At 41.0% G+C, this 17225-nt stretch overlaps 1 protein-coding gene across 1 annotated transcript; it reads left to right on the top strand.

Annotated features, from left to right (window-relative positions):
- Positions 1 to 10086: 10086 nt before the first annotated feature.
- TSLP (thymic stromal lymphopoietin) lies at positions 10087 to 14778 on the top strand (the record flags this gene model as incomplete). Its single annotated transcript, XM_079701590.1, has 5 exons — positions 10087 to 10156; positions 10741 to 10877; positions 11644 to 11760; positions 12312 to 12446; positions 14662 to 14778. The coding sequence occupies 5 exons, from the start codon at positions 10087 to 10089 to the stop codon at positions 14776 to 14778; spliced, it is 576 nt and encodes a 191-aa protein (XP_079557716.1).
- Between the last annotated feature and the right edge of the window lie 2447 nt (positions 14779 to 17225).

Below are 17225 nucleotides of genomic sequence, written 5' to 3'. Positions count from 1 at the left end.
TAGAAAATCAGACAAAGCATTTAAGCACACAGCTCACATAAAAAAGGAAATATAAATGACCCTTAAACCTACATAAACTAGAGATTTTTACAATAAACTTTAAAGCAACCACAAAGAAAAATAATTTTTCATCCATCAACTTGGCAAAATAAGTAATTTTCATAACATCCTATGTTGACAGGGAACCAACGTTCTCATATGTTACTGATGTGATACTATATTATTGGTAACTCTGTAGATAGATAATAGATGATGTAGATAGATAGATAGATAATATCTACCCAAATTACAAATGAATATACCTTTTGACAGCAATTTTACTTGTAGGAATTTATCTTACAGATAATTCACACATGGGTAAAATGTGCTAACTGATGAATGCACAGTTATTCACTGAAGCATTATTTCATATAGCAGATTGGAAATAATTTCATAAAAACAGGAAACTTTAAATAAATCTTGATGTTTTCATACAAATGGAGTACTGTGAAACAGCAAAAATTCTAGAAATACTCTTTATGAAATAACTGGAAACAGTGTCTAAGGCATATTATTATTTGAAGAAAGGAGGGCTCATAATAGTGTATTACACTGTTAACATTTCTGTGAAAATAGAAATAAACAGATACATATAACATTTTGCTGGTATGTATAAACATATGTACATATATACATATGTATATAATGTCTCTAGAAGAATATATAAAGAATAGTATTCATATAAAGTTTTTAGAAACTAAATTGTTTTTGAATATATATATTGTTTAAAAAATTACAAAGCTATGCATGGGAATGATAAATGCCAAATTCATAGTAATAATTACTTTGGGAAAGGAATACTAATTATAGGAATTATGGAATGATACACAGAGGCTTCAAATGTATCTGTAATTATTTGGCAGGTTTTCATTTTGATATAATTTGAAATTTAGGAAACAGCATAAGACTAGAACAAAGAACTCTCATATATCCTTTCCCTCACTTTGTCTATTTTTTCATCTCTACCCTCTCTTATTCTCTTATTCTTTTTTCTCTCTTTCCCTACACAGACACACACACACACAACACACACTTTTTTCTGAATTATTTGAGAGTAGGTTGCACACATAGTGCTCCTTTACCCTTAAATAGTAACGATGGTATAATGATCAAAATGAGAAAATTTAACATTGATATAATATGATTAGCTAATCCATAGTGCATTGCATCTGTAATGTTGTATTTCTTTTTCAAAAAATCTGAAACAAATATGGCAAAATGTTAAAACTGTTAGAGTTGATTAGCAGGGATATGGATGTTTTGTTATTCTCTACAATTTCTGTACCTTTAAAATAGTTCCCTATTCCTAAAATACAGAACATAAAGATGATTTGAGTATTATGTCTAATGATTTCATCTAGTACTTTTTTTTTATCCGTCACCAATAAATGTGTATTTTTTATCTACCATGGAGACTGAAAAGAAGTAGAAGTTCCTGGCCTCGAGGATCTAGACCCTGGTTTCCAACTAAGGAATGCTTGTTTTCTACAACTTGTCAGATAGATATGCATGTTATAGACTGAATGTTTGTGTCCCCTACCCCCAACCACAGACAAAAAAAATCAGATGTTGAAGCCCTAATCCCCAAAGTGATGGTCTTTGGAGATGGGGCCTTTGGCAGGTAATTAGGTCATATGTGTGGATCCCTCATAATGGGATTAGTGTTCTTCTAAGAAGAGACACCAGAGAGATGATCTCTCTGTCTCTTTGCCATATGAGGATGCAGATGTCTGAAAGCCAGGAAGAGAGCTCTTACCAGAAACCAATCTGCCAGCACCTTGATCATGAACTCCCCAGCCTTCAGAACTGTGAGAAATAAGTGTCTCTTGTTTAAGCCACCCAGTTTATGCTATTCTGTTATTGAAGCCTAAGCAGAGGAAAACAGATACTTAGCCTCACTCTGTAATTGAAAAATAATGACTCCTGAAGATTGTCACTCCAAGCCCTTTGCCAAAAGAGATAAATGGCCATGACTGCTCATTATATAAGTGCTCGGGATCCCTGTTTCTCAGGTGCAGGTGAGGCTGCACACTCCCACTGAGACACCTAGTGGTGCACAATCTATCTGAAGAAGAGACTTGTGTGCTCATTGTTTTTGCACTTTAACTCATAAAATGCACAACTGGGCCTCTCCCCAAATATTCAAGGGCTTTTGTATATATTAACTCCTCTTTAAATCATCCCAGTGAGGCATAAAGAGAAAAGAGAACGTGTAAGCAAATTGCCCTGAGTCAAAGTAAGGATCATATGCCCTCATCTCCTGATTCTTGAACTAAGTGACTATTCATTGACCCACTATATTGTTTCAATTATTATATCTCATGTTTCTTTAAAAAATCATTTAATTACGGACTTCGCTGGTGGCACAGTGGTTAAGAATCCCCCTGCCAATGCAGGGGACATGGGTTCGATCCCTGGTCCAGGAAGATCCCACATGCCACGGAGCAACTAAGCCTGTGTGCCACAACTACTGCGCCTGCGCTCTAGAGCCCACATGCTGCAACTACTGAAGCCTGCACACCTAGAGCCTGTGCTCCACAGCAAGAGAAGCCACCGCAATGAGAAGCCCACACACTGCAACAAACAGTAGCCCCTGCTCGCCATAACTAGAGAAAGCCCCCATGCAGCAACAAAGACCCAATGCAGCCAAAAATAAATAAATAAAATTTAAAAACAAACAAAAATAAATAAATAAAATCATTTGTTTATAAAACAGAATACCATAGGGCATTACCTGAATCTTTGGATTTACTTCAGTGCAACTAGTAGTTGCTTAATAAATATGAAATAGAATTGAGTTACATGAAGATATAATGAGTCAATGTGCTAGGCCCTAAGTTGAATGCAGATATAAGCACGATACTATGAATTCAAATGCATAGGTCTGAAATTATCAACATTATTCAAAAACTACTGTCCTCTAGAAGAAATCTCTTGAAGAAAAGTCACCATTAAAAAAAAAAACTCTGACTCACTTTATAAAAATATGAGTATAAATGGGAAATAATTCAGTATCAGAAAAGTTTGGGGATTTCAAGGAAAAGCAAGTATTCTTCATTGAATTAAATTACAATGAAGTTGTACACTGGCACATTCTTCTAATAGGAGCAACAATCACAATACAATTCTATAAATCTCCTTTCAAACAGGTGAGAGTAGTCTATATTCTCTGAGATATGGAGTTATCCAGGTTCTTTCCTGGTTTTGTAAAATAACAAAAATGAAGTACTTATTGTATATCGTGTTTATAGACTCCATCTCTTGTTTTCAAATGTATTTTTGGAACAACTGTTTTCTAAAAGAGATTGGAACTTTTAAAACTGTTACAAGTACATGAGAAAGGACTTAGGAACTTGGGAGTATAACCAATATTCCTAGGTACTTATTGTGAATTAAAAGTTCACAGTACAGGGCTTCTCTGGTGGCACAGTGGTTGAGAGTCCGCCTGCCGATGCAGGGGACACGGGTTCGTGCCCCGGTCCAGGAAGATCCCACATGCCGTGGAGCGGCTAGGCCCGTGAGCCATGGCCGCTGAGCCTGCGTGTCCAGAGCCTGTGCTCCACAACGAGAGAGGCCACAACAGTGAGGGCCGCGTACCGCAAAAAAAAAAAAAAAAAAAAAAAAAGTTCACAGTACAAATTTTGAGGAACAAGGGTAAGAAGTCAGAACCAAAGGGGGAAAATTCCCTTGATTAAAAGACTATAAGGGCTTCGCTGGTGGCGCAGTGGTTGAGAGTCCGCCTGCCGATGCAGGGGACACGGGTTCGTGCCCCGGTCCGGGAAGATCCCACATGCCGTGGAGTGGCTGGGCCTGTGACAGGCCACAACAGTGAGAGGCCCGCGTACCACAAAAAAAAAAAAAGACTATAAGTCATGGAGAAATTACTGGTTTGGGCCCACAGGATCCTCACACACTGTTGATGATCTTCTTTTTCATAAAAGGATGGTAAACACCATAGAAAGTGAACAACCAAACCTATTAAAAGGCTAAGTGGAATAATTCTCTAAACCAGAAGTCTGCAAACATCTGTAAAAGGCCAGATACCAAATAGTAATTTGGTAATTAATTAATTAGTTACAAATAATTAATTATTTGTAACTGCAAATATTATATTGCAGGCCAGATGGTTTCTGTCTCAACTATTTAACTCTGTCTTTGCAGAGCAGAAGCAGGCAGAGACAATGCTGTAAACAAATGGGCGTTGCTGTGCTCCAATAAACTTTCTTTGCAAAAATAAGCAGGTGGATAGGATTCAGCCTACAGGCTGTAGTTTGCTGACCACCTGCTCTAAACTGCCAGCATTTTTTCTAGGTGATAGTCCCACCTGAGGACAGGCCCCAGGTCATATTCTTAGACTCCATATTTATTTGCTGTCCGTTTATCACCCTCAACTTTCCAGTCTCCTTCTCCTTTTCTTTGTTTTCCTCCCTCAGCCCTCACCATGAGTCTGGTATTCTAGAATTCTTGGGCAGCCCCTTCTCAGAAACCCCAATTGGCGTTATGGAAAGAAAGTAGGCCTTAATGAGGCACAATCATAAAATGGTTGTTAGGAGCTTATTATGTTTAAGAGAGAAAATATTTAGGGTGATTGCTTAACCCGGATATCATTACTGGGTGTAGTGGGATTCAATATAGGGGAGACCTTTGGACGGCCTCCAACATACCAGATAAGAAATAAGCTAATGGCTACCACCTGACTCACATACCACTTGACTCACATACCACTTGACTCACATAATGGTCACTTTTCTTAAAACCCTTTTATACATAAACAGTAAGGGCTCAACTATAAAGCAAATTACACAAGAGAATCAGTAGATGGGTAGCTTTCTTACAAATCCTGGCTGGTGATATTACCAGAAAGACATGTCATTTGAAAAAAAAAAGGAAAATTGCAGAATTTCTTATAACTCATCTTTCACAGTTAAGAGCAGGAAAAAGTCTAAATTTTAGGGAAAAAGTTAATTACATATCAAGAGCCACGATTTCCTGGGCAAAAGTTGTAAAACTAGTATGATGCCACAAGGTAGACACAAAAGGTGAGGAAAGGAATGTTAGTTGATGGCTTCAAGTGATGATATACTGGTGATGACTGTAGGTAACTATTTCCATCAGGGGGCCCATAGGAAACAAATGGCACATTTAAACTAGGCAATTGTAGGAGAGTTTAACAAAGGAACTATAGGGAAATTGATAATCATATAATTTATCATTTAAATTGTGCCACTTTTGAGGGTATGAGGAAGATTTATTAATTAATTATGCCAAGACAATGGGTATAAACTGGGTCTAGCCCAGCCAAATTGTAACATTTCAAATAGAGCAGTACCTCCAGGCTAACAAGAATAAGAGCTATTATCACCCCTAGATCTAAAGAGACAGAGAGAGGGAGGGCATGGTTACCAGAATCTGAAAGGTAGAAAGATGAAAAAGTCAACTAACACAATCTGAGGCCCTCAGGAGAGAAAAGCATCCCATCTATGAGGAGCTAACAGGGATAAAGTGAGTGAATTAAAATCCCACCTTCACTGTCCTCCTACCCTCCGATCTCTTGTCAATATCTCCCATTGGCTGAACCCAGCCAGAAGTCAAGGGAGCCTGTTGATACAGTCCTATGGGTCAGCTTCCTTGATGTACAAAGCAGGATAGGGAAGGGTGAAGAATATATCTGGAGGGGAAAAGAGAAGATATCCAGCCTAGTAAATAGCCTTGCAAAGGTATCCGACACTGGAACTATCCTTCAGCTCTGACCTCTTCGACAGCATTTTTGAAGCATTCTAAGAAAGCTCAACTTCTACCTTCTTCTTGAATAATCTTCTCCTTGTTCATTTCCTATTAGAGTGTAGAAAACAGTAAAGTAAGCAAGATCTTTTAACTCCAGTTGGATGAGGTTTACACTGTTTCTCTCCAGAGGAATGAGCACAAGCACTAGGTTTTCATGCATATATTTAGACTTCTTCACTCCCTAATATAAAAATATCTGGCAACATTTCTCATTATGCATGTATAACCAGCCTGGGAATAAAACATGATAAAAGGGATGTTTTTTGCATTTGTCACAGGAAACTCCCTCACGTCACTTTCTGGTCTACAAATATCCCCAAAGGATCTTAGAGGAAGTATGGAGTTTGGTGATACCAGTCAATGCTTCAGACCGACAGCAAGGCTGCTTGAGTACAAGTATATAATGCAAAATTAATGGACAAAATGGATATATGCTGCAGTTATCACAAATCATAAATTGACATTACATACCTCACATTACATAAATACTATACTATGCTGATGAACAATGAAGGTAGAGTATCAAGAAAGAAAGAATGTTCACCACTGCAAAGTGTGGCCCTTCCTTTCTGCATGAGTATATGAAAACCAAGGGGAGGAGTAATTATATGACCAGAATCCTGGAGAATCTAGAGTAATTCACTTTACTTCCAGGCCCAAAAGAATACCCATCTGCTGGGGAAAGTCCATGGACATACATCTTAAAATATTACCAAGTTTGGTGTTATCCACTTTTCTTACTCCATAGAGGGAGATCTCTCCCATTTCATCAATAACCTATTTGATAACGCTTCCATTTTTTAAAGTCCAATGACACTATCACTTAATAAGGTAAAAAAAAAAATAGCACCCTTTTTTCCTAACAACTTGGATCTACTTCAAACACAAACTGAATTTCCCATGAGGACTAGCTACTTTAAATACTCTGGATAGTTGAAAGAAGTAAATTTAAAAGATGGGAGGGAAAAAATAAGGGAATGAAAAAGAAAGGGAACTATTAATATGAAATAAAAATATTAAGGAAATAAATAAATGACACCTTTTTAGTGAGGGTAGGAGAAAAGACAGCTGAGTTCTGGGTCATTTTCTGGCCCATCTCATGGGTAAGAGTATTACCTAAGTTCTCCGAGTAATCACAGAGTGCTACAAATCATATCACTTTCCTACCACATGGAAGATACCATTCTTGACCTTACCTAGGATTTCCCAAACTATACATGAAGCTACTGTTCACATCTTTAGCATCTGACCAAATGGAAAGAGAGAATACGCTCTTCAGCCTGCTAGGAATTTTCAGAGATGCCCTTACCTGAATGGTTGCCCCAGGCAAGGCCTAAGTGGATTCTAGGAGTACAGTAGCAAAAAGTTATAAAGAGAAATCTTTATAGAGAGCTTCTTTCAATAGGAAATGATTTGCTTCCTGACAATGATCTTAAAAGAAGATTAATATATACTTCAACTTATTGAGAATTTGAGTATATATTACGTAGCACATAAGCTGAGCCCTACAGTGCTAACTATGATGATAATAGGCGTAAGAAAAATTGGCTTCCCCTAATGAACTTGTAGAGTCCATTATATTCTCTCCTTTGCAATGGTTGTTTGGAAGATCAGAATTCACTTTTGAACTTGTCTTAATTCTTCATTTCTTAATAATATTCTTCTATGGCCTTCCCTGTACATGATCCTCACCTTCCTTATTTCTTGGTACCTTTCCTTTGTCTTATCTTGACTGTTTTTTTTTACCTTCTAGTACCAATGTGTTTACAGCAATCCACTTCAAATGTTTTTGGAAAAATTAAATTGATATGGAACAAATCAATTATTATAAAACTTTCCCTGCTTCTAAGGAATGCACAGTCTAGTAAAAATATAAGGTTGAAAGGCATTATTGATATATTATATAATAAGTGAAGGTCATAAGAGGGAAGCCCAAAATAAATATGGCTTAAACGAAAGTGAGGTCACATCCAGGTAAGAGACCAATTTTGGAGGAGATGTCCAGTGAAATGAGCATTGAATAATAGGAGAATGCCTACACCTGAGGATGTGAGGCTGGGAAGAAGAAAGCTAAGGACACCTTTAGAGCATATTACCTTCAGCTGCTATTTGGCAGAAGCCTAGGAGAATAAAGGAGACAAGGCTGGAAAGACAGCTTGGAGCCAGGTGGGGAAGGATGATTGTAAATGTCAAGGCAACCAGGGTTTACCAAGAGTTTTTGAGCAGAAAAGTGATATGATTGAAGTGATCTAAGAGGCCACATAATAATAGATAAGGAAATTGGGGTCCCCAGGCACAAGTGTTTTGCAGCGTTTAACAGGCAAAGAGACATGTTCCAGGATATCTGAGGAGGGAGGGGAACACTGTCTGCCCTATCTCAACAAAAACCGCCATAGACGCAGTTTTAAAGGAAGAAACAAAGGAAAGGAGGCAGCTCGGTTACACCGTAGAACAGCGGTCCCCAACTATTTTGGCACCAGGGACTGGTTTCGTGGAACAACAATTTTTCCACAGATTGGGGGAGGGGATGGTTTCAGGACGATTCAAGCGCATTACATCTATTGTGCACTTTATTTCTATTATTACATTGTAATATATAATGCAATAATTATACAACTCACCATAATGCTGACACGAGGCAGAGCTCAGGCCATAATGTGACGGGGGGCGGGCAGCTGTAAATACAGTTGAAGCTTCGCTCCCCCGACCACCACTCACCTCCTGCTAAGCAGCGGGTTCCTAACAGACCATGGACCGCTACCAGCCATGGCCAGGGGCGTTGGGGACCCCTGCCCTAGAAGAATGCAAGTGGAACCTGGGCAAAAGCTGCTTTCCTCTGCCCCTGCCCCCTCAGCATATCCCAACCCAGTGAAGAAATCTGCGTCTCAAGATCCTGTCCGCCTACCCAATCTCCAGCTGCCGATCAGAAACACCTCTCATGTCACAGCAGATGAATCAGGCTTTGGCATCATCCCACAAGACCCTGAAAAGTTGGTGATGCGGGGAGAGAGAGGCGGAGGAATTCTCTTCAAAGGATACTGCCACGACATTAAATCCTAGACTTGAAGGGTTCCAGAAAAGCCCATCTTTGAAGTCAGCGGTGAATCAGCGGCTGTCTTACACTCCTATTAGCGCTACAACCTTTACCCCCAGGCATTAACGAGCGAATTGGGTCCAGCTGTACTGGTACAGCTGTGGAGCGCCTTCTATTAAAAAAAAAAGTTCACTTCTGGCTCGCGTCCTCACCCCACCCACCACCCCGATTCCGTACTTATCCTGCTTCGCTCGCCACCCCCTGATGTTCCCAGGCTCGGCGTGGCCTGTGACATTTGCTAGTACTCACGTGGGGCGCCCTGTCTCGGCGGCTCCGGAGATGACTCCTAGGAACTTCCCAAGGACCTGGACTCTGCAGGCTCTGACACGCAAGGGGATTGGGGGATGGAAGGGGGGAAAGAGGGGAGTTGGGTGTCAGGAGAGCCCGGGGCAGCGCTGGCCAATCTCGTCCGGAGAGGGGTTCATCCCCCAGCAGCCCCGTCGGCTTGGGTCTTCCTTCCCTTCAACTCCCTGTTGGCGCCGTCAGAGCACAGAAGGCGGCTAGGCATCCTCTAGGGCGCTCTCCCTAACTCACTTCGCTGCGTTTAAACTCCCTTTTCTGGATTCACACGAGTTTGCGAGGGCAAATCCAAGCCCGCCATCTCGTTGCTTCTCCCGTCCCTAAAACAGGTGCCGGAGCTCAGGCCCCGGCTGACCGAAATTGTCGAGGCTACGCAGCGTAGGGCTAAGGCTAAGCGCCGGGGCGCCGGGCGCACGAATTGTGCGAGCCTCCGGGCGAGCTGCGCGCTGGACAGCACCTTGCCCCGCGTGCTCCGCTGAGCACTGCGCCGTGCGGTCGGCCGGGATCCTGGAGTTCTAGAGTTCCGGTTCCTAAACGCAGCCCTGAAGAGCGGGGCTGTGAAGGTGACAGGACCGTGGACTTTTGTGGGTTTAAAAGTTCTTGACACCTACAGAACTTGCTAGAGGGACTGCAACCCCTAAGGTGCCCCCAGTCACCCAAGAGTAGCACTTTCACGAAGTTCGTAAGTGCTTTGGAAAATAAGATTTTTCAGGGTGAGGCCCATCAGATCTTTTCCCATTCATTTCAGTTTCTTATCGTCCCTGCCCCTATGGTTCTAGTCACTAATGCATACTTAATGCCTTTATCTGGAAGTGCGGTCCAAGCCTGAAGCTGCACCCACCCTCCAAAGTATCCCATTAAGTGAGTACATGCGTTTTCTCAGTAGCCACAGAGAAAGAAAAGCACTAGTTGGAGGAGGCCAAAGGAAATGCTCAGAGTGTACAGCATACAGGAGCAGCAGTACCTAGTTTTTCCAGGGGTTACTGTTTGGGGTGTTTTTCCCAAGAAAGGGGTTTGGTCTTAGAACCAGCCCTGTAGGAGAAAGATGTGGTTATCTCTTTCTTAAAGCACATTCAGGCACATATCAAAGGTTTAGGGCAAAGGCAAAAGGAGGAAGGTGAGAGAAATTCCTGATGATTTTACTAATGTCAAAATTCTATAGATTTGGCTAGGTTGTTTTTTTCTTTCATGTCATCAATTTAGAATTCTATAAAGGAAGAGAATGATAACAAGGAAAATCATTGGCCTAGGAGAAAAGAGCCCGTAGGCGTTTAGGTGTTATATATGTGGAGCCAGAAAGCTCTAGAGCATCAGGGAGGCTCCAACCTAAGGCAACAGTATGGGTGAATATGGGCTTCATGTGCACTGGGAATGAGAGGCAACAAGTGGTGCCTGGGCACCTACCCATAAGGCAGGCCCTGCAGCTCTAGAAGCAATTCAGTGTTGGTGGAAAGAGTTTAGTGTGAAACTGGGGTGGGATTGAGTTTCCAGGTACATTGCCTGATACCTTATTATTTGTTCAGTTTTTTTCAGGAAGATCTTCATCTTGCAACTGGTAGAGCTTGTGCTAACCTACAATTTTACTGACTGTGACTTTAAGAAGATTAAAGATATTTACCAGGACGTCATTCATCCAGAACTGAATATATATATAAATGGGGTAAGTGAAGAAACTTTTTTGAAATGTATTTTTATTGTAAGAGTAGGCACACACACACTAAAATTTAACTTTCAAGGAAAGAAAAACAATTTGGAAAATAATCATGGCCCAGCATTTTGTCAAAAAAAAATTTACAAGTGATACTGAAATATATTGGCTTCAAAACTGACTACCTAGAAATTGGCACACTAATTAATGTGCAGATACTGATGACGAGCAGATATTGATAGGTGTCCAACAAGGTTGTCTACTCTCTGTTAAATCCTCCTCACTAGTGGGGTGGGGGGAAGACAGTGATTAAGGGCTTGAGAAAGAAAGAGAAAGAGAGGAGGGAATTCTTGTGAGCTAAGCCCTACCCAGTGAGGATAGCCTGGTAGAATGTGCGCTTCAGGTCTTTCTAGATGCTTTAGGATGCCATTGTGAGATAAAGGTACTTCAGGTTGTTTAATATACAGTACTAATCATTTTCCTGATTATTCTAGTTTCTGGATAGAGCATGTATGTGTGAAATCATGAAGATCTCCCTCTAGGACAGGATCATTCAATATCCAGTTTCAAACACTAGCAGGCACTATCTGAAGACCCCATATGTTTCACTACCTTGTCAAACACAGAAACAGATGCAAAGGAAACAAGTGCCTAAATGGAAACTGCTTTCAGAGCATCTTTAAAACCTGGGAACAATGGAAGGGGGTGGGGCGATGATTACTCCCGTGAATTTAAGTCTTGACCCTCTTTGTCGTATGCTATTTTTTCTTTCTTCCAGACGAAGAGTATCAGGTTTAACAAGTTCGTCTACTGTGAAGACGCGGTGAGTAAGTGGTTAGTGCTTCTGGCTTTCTCCAGAGAGACGCCAGGCATCCCGGGGAGGAGGTATCCTGTGGTGGGTAGAACCCCAGGTGGTGGCTGGGCTCCCAGGTGACGCTGACCCAGTAGGGACGTCTGGGCTGCGGGAAACCTCTGCGCCGGTGCCCAGCTCGGGACGCCACTTCTGTTCCAATATAGGGTGAGGAAGTCTGTCGGATCTGAGCGGGATTCCGGGAGAGGCTCCTCCTACCCATAGGGAGGAAAGGCAAATTGGGAACGGGGACCAGGGAACGACGTCAGGGGCACCCCTTGCGGGGTGCGAGCCTCCGCTCTCAGCGCTGCCCCTCGGACCTCGAGACGTGGGCGGAGCGAGCGCGGCGCGAGTCCTTTCTCCTTAAGCGCACTCTGCAATCTAATACCCCTCCTTCCTTCGCCTTCCTTGGGCTCTTTCTCCTCTGCTCACACGAGACCTCTTTCCTCCTGCTAGAATCGCCTTTATAGTGTCTCCCGCTCCTCTCTCCTCCCCCCGCCCCCGCTGCCCCTTTCACTCACGTCTTATCAACTCTCTTTTTTTTTTTCTCCCTGGCGTTTTCTTCCTTTCTCGTAAATTTTGCCGCCTGCGAGCAGCCGGATTGCCTCATTAAAATCGAGCACTTCACCTTCAAACTCATCTACGGCTGCGCCTCACTCGCCAAGGAAACCTTCGCCAAGCAAACTAATGCTACGCTCTCCCTCGAGTGCTCAGGCTACTCCGGAATTCAGGTAAACCGATGCATCCGAAGGTCGCATTTTAATATCTTGGAGCTAACCTTGAATTCAAGTAGGGCTTCCGTGCAGAGTTGTGATTTTTATTTAGGTTCTGTCTTTCGAAGGGCAAATGAGCGGGTAAAACCTGTAGATTGTCGGTTAGTCCCACGTTGACAACTGGATTGAAAACCACCTGTTTCTAGGGTTCTGATTCTTTTGGCAGAATTGTGTTCTAAACCGTAGGCCAGTATTTCAAAGTATGATCACTGAGCTTCCTACATCAGAATGTCCTGGCTTCTGGAGCATGGGAGAGTGGTTATCCAAAAGCCAATTCCCAGGGACCCAGGCTAGACCTTCAAAATCACAGTCCCCGTGTATGGGCTCTTTATGAGATTCTTATCCATTCCAAAGCGTGAGCAGCATTGCTTGGGCTTATCATTTAATAATTGTATACGTCTTTCTTTAAATGTTAAATTATACATTAAATCTCTACCCCATGTTTGCTTAATTGCTTGTATGGGTGCTATTGCTCTCTCTTTACATAATGGATCTTTTGCATATGTAGTTACATGCATTTGAATGAATGTGTAACTTTAAATATGGAAAAAGTGCAGAGCTAGGGGCAGGAAGTCTGGGCACAGTCTTGCCTGATTTTGAATCCTAGCCCCATAACTTCTGTGAAAATTTGGATAAATTACTTAGCCTCTGTGTGCTCAGTTTCATCTGCAAAATGAGGATCATATTAGCAAGTCCCATACAGAGTGTTTATGAGGATTAAATGAGTCAATATATGTAAAAGCACTTGGAACGGTGCCTGGTATGTAACAAGTTCTCAATAAATATTTATTTCAGCAGGCAAGTAAAGCAGGGAGTTTATCTTCCTGGTGACAATTTTTTTTTTTTTTTTTTTTTTTGCGGTATGTGGGCCTCGCACTGTTGTGGCCTCTCCCGTTGCGGAGCACAGGCTCTGGACGCGCAGGCTCAGCAGCCATGGCTCACGGGCCCAGCTGCTCCGCGGCATGTGGGATCTTCCCGGACCGGGGCACGAACCCGTGTCCCCTGCATCGGCAGGCGGGCTCTCAACCACTGCGCCACCAGGGAAGCCCCCTGGTGACAATTTTTAAAAAGACAAAAAGAGACAGTGCAGATTTGTACGACTGCGGCCTATTAACCAGTGGACTTTATCAGTCTGCACACTGAGTGGGTGACCAAGGCTGTTAGTTTTTTAGGGACTGAAGATTGAAGCCATAGGGTTCTAGACTTAGCTTGAGTTGGATCTTCAATACCAGGCAGCCATGTGAAAAACCTGTTTGGCTCTATATCTTCTCTTAAGGAGACTGGCAAATCTACAGATGGCCACAGTGATGTTCATCCATATAAGAGCATAGAGGACAGGCTAGATAAGTTTGGACAACATGTGAAAAGGGGGTCTGGAGTAATTTATTTCAGCCCTCTCCCAAGCCCAAAGGGAGAGAGCCTAAAACCAATAATATTTAATTATGATTTAGCAGATTGTAGATGGTAAGCCTTTGTAACCATGCTTTGTAACCTGATGAACTTTATTGGTCTGAATACTGTGTGTCTAGGAGGCCCAGTCAGTCACTACTCAAGAGTAATTCAGGTGAAGGAATATATCAGATGATTGCAATCTTTTTTTGACAGTTAGACTCCTCTTCAGAATAAGCCTTCAGGTGTCTGTAGCACATCTAGGAGGTTGGGAGGGGCAGAAAGTGGGAGCACTTTGGGTACAAATAATAGGTCTACTGAATTGTATCTATAAAGAGGCATGAGATGACTCCTTTTCTTGAGGAATTTATGATCTTGTCAGGGAGATCATGAACTTATCAGCTATTTATCAATTTAATCATCCAATAAATAGTCAGTGTTTCCTATCTATAAGGCATTGTGCTCAGTGCTATGGGGAATACCCAAGATAAAACCGTAGGTAATTGAGAGCCAAGTTAAGTGAAAAACACTCTGAAGCACTAGAAGAATTTCCAAAAGAAATGTCTGGGCAATTAGCAGAGGCCTTGTGAAGGAGGTGGTGCTTGGCCTTGAAGTACGTGGGTGGAGAGACAGGAGTGCATTCTTCTGGAGAAAGCACATAGGAGCAGTGTGTAGGTGTCTTGGGGGACAGACTGAGAGATAGATTTGCATAAAGAAGACAAAATAACCAGCCACTCAAAGATAGTGACAATCAATTTTGACTATTGCTTCTCCTATTCCACAGATAAATAATACCAAGACAATGAAGAAAAGAAGGAAAAGAGAAGTCAAAACAGATAAATGCCTAGAACAGGTCTCATATTTGATAGAACTGTGGAGACGTTTCAGTCGCATTTCATAGAAACAAAGTAAACCTTCGGTAAAGTCACACTTCACAGCAACAAAGTTAATCACTTTATTAGGTAGATGGAACTGTTAACTCTAACTGTGACATTTAAAAGACCACCAATAGTTTTTTTTAATTATAAAAGGGTTTCTTAGCTTATTTTTATAAGCTTTTATTGTTTAACGTAGGTTTATAATGTGGGGGATGTACTGTCCTTCAGATGTCGGAGGAGACTTTATTTTAGCATTCATGCCTGAGCCACTGAATTTGTGGCAGTAATTCTCAGCTGGAACTACAGGACCCCTGCTCAAAGAAAGAATCTAAAAGTGTAGTAGAAGGAGAACTTTTTCAAGGAAAAAAGTTGAACACTATAGCATGTAAACCTCTGTTTAAAAGGGAGACATTTCTTCATGTATACTGACACTTCTTGTCTTTTTATACCAAAAATTTACAAAAGAAGAGAATTAAAGCAAAAAGAATGCACAAAAGTTGTACATATAATGAAGCAATTTGAAATAATTTCCAAGGAAAATATTGTGAAAGTATTCTAAGCCAAATTTTAAAAATTATCTAACAGACAAGAGTGGTGCATGCAAGCCAATCCTGAAGAAGTGCCTTTGTTAGAGCTTAAATATATATATTTTTAAATTTATGGAATGTATCTTTAATTTATTTTATAAGCAGTTTTTTAAATGTACATATTACTTTGTTAATGACACTATATTTTTCTTAATAAAATAATTCCCAAATTCATTCCATATAAATGATCTTTTTAATGTAGTAGACAATTTTCACATACATACTTTTCTCAGGGGCATCATTTTTCTACAGTTCTTTCCCTCCCCTCATCCTTGGAGCCACTGACCACTCCCTTTCTGCATTGTGCCTGTTGACCCTACCTATAGAGAGAATACTTGGGGATAGGTGGTTTCAGGATACTTTCCAATCATCCTTTTCTTGAATTTTTTTTGATGCCTAACCTTCAAAATAGGCATCTCAATAGGCAGTTAAAGTCATTTGTCTATGTTCTTTGTTTTAAAAAAGTTCCTTTAACTTTGTAGAACTGAATCTCCATTTTCTTATTATAGTCATATCAAAGTAAAGGTCAGGGGAAATTTCTTAAATGCTTTACTGATTTAATAATATATTAAGTCTCTATCATCCCTCAAATCTGTAAATCAAATAAACTTATCCAAAAAATTAAAGTTTTTATTTTTTAATATGTCAGTTGTATTTCTTTCTAAACCTTACAAACCAACTGTCTGAGAATTATACCAGAGAATAATATTGAGCTGATCTGGGTTTTTTACTGTTCCTTTCCATTATTCAAAAGTTTTAACTTTTTTCAAATGTTTTTGTTCTACCTGGCATTATACTTTTTGAATACAGCTATGTTTTTTGACATCCATTGTTTATAGAATATCAACTAATAAAGTTTCACTGATTGCTATTATGTAAAATTATTTATGCCTAAACCTAAGGATAATGATTTATGCATGAGGATAATAGCTAATTAACTTTCTTGAGTCTCAGATTCTACACCTCTAAAAGAAGGATGATGTTGCCTACATTATAGGATTATTATGAGAATTAAAATACACAATAAATATAAAGCCCTTGGCAAATAGTAAGAAAAATATTTTAAATTTAGCTGTTTAAATACCTGTTTCATTATAAAGATGAGAAATAAGGGTTGTTATAGAGTCTGGTAAATCTCCTTTTAGTTTTTAATTTTCTAAGACTGCTCTGTAGTAGTGGAAAGAAGGTTGGAAAGTTTAATCACACAAGTGTTGACAGCTTGGCAATTTTGTACTTAAAATTTTTGTTTGAAGATTTTTGTTTCTGGCTAAGATGGAATAACAGGGTCTGGATTTACCTTCCTGCCTGAAACAACCTCCCCCAACCCAATACACACACACACCCCAAGGAAAAATACACATACAAAATATATAGAGCAGTGGTTTTCAAAACACTGGATATCAAGTAATAAAGGACAATAATGCTGAAAGAAGGGAAACAAATGAGGTGAGCCTTACAGTTATCCCAGCTTACTGGCTTGAGTTTCCTGACCATGGCTCAGGGAGGGGACTCAGGCAGAGCCAGCAGGCTTCCTGAGTTGAGGAGACAGGCTGAGAGTCCAGAGAGACCAAGGCAGTAGAGTTCATACGACAGAGTACCAAGGGAGAGAGAGGTACACAGTGGAGGAAACCTGAAGACCTGCTGAATACTCTAGGGCAGCGGTCCCCAATCTTTTTGGCACCATAGACTGGTTTCGTGGAAGACAGTTTTTCCAGGGGTGTGTGGGGTGGTTTAGGCAGTAATGCGATTGCTGGGGAGCGGCAGACCAAGCTTCTCTCGCCCGCCGCTCACCTCTTGCCGTGCGGCCCGGTTCCCAACAGGCTGCAAACCGGTACCAGTCTGCGGCCCGGGGGTTGGGGACCCCTGCTCCAGGGCGTCCCTAG

The sequence above is a fragment of the Hyperoodon ampullatus genome (assembly GCF_949752795.1).
Source record: "Hyperoodon ampullatus genome assembly, chromosome: 4".
NCBI lineage: Eukaryota > Metazoa > Chordata > Mammalia > Artiodactyla > Ziphiidae > Hyperoodon > Hyperoodon ampullatus.
The sequence above is the reverse complement of the archived record's forward strand: the minus strand, read 5'-3'. Positions and strand labels throughout refer to the sequence as shown.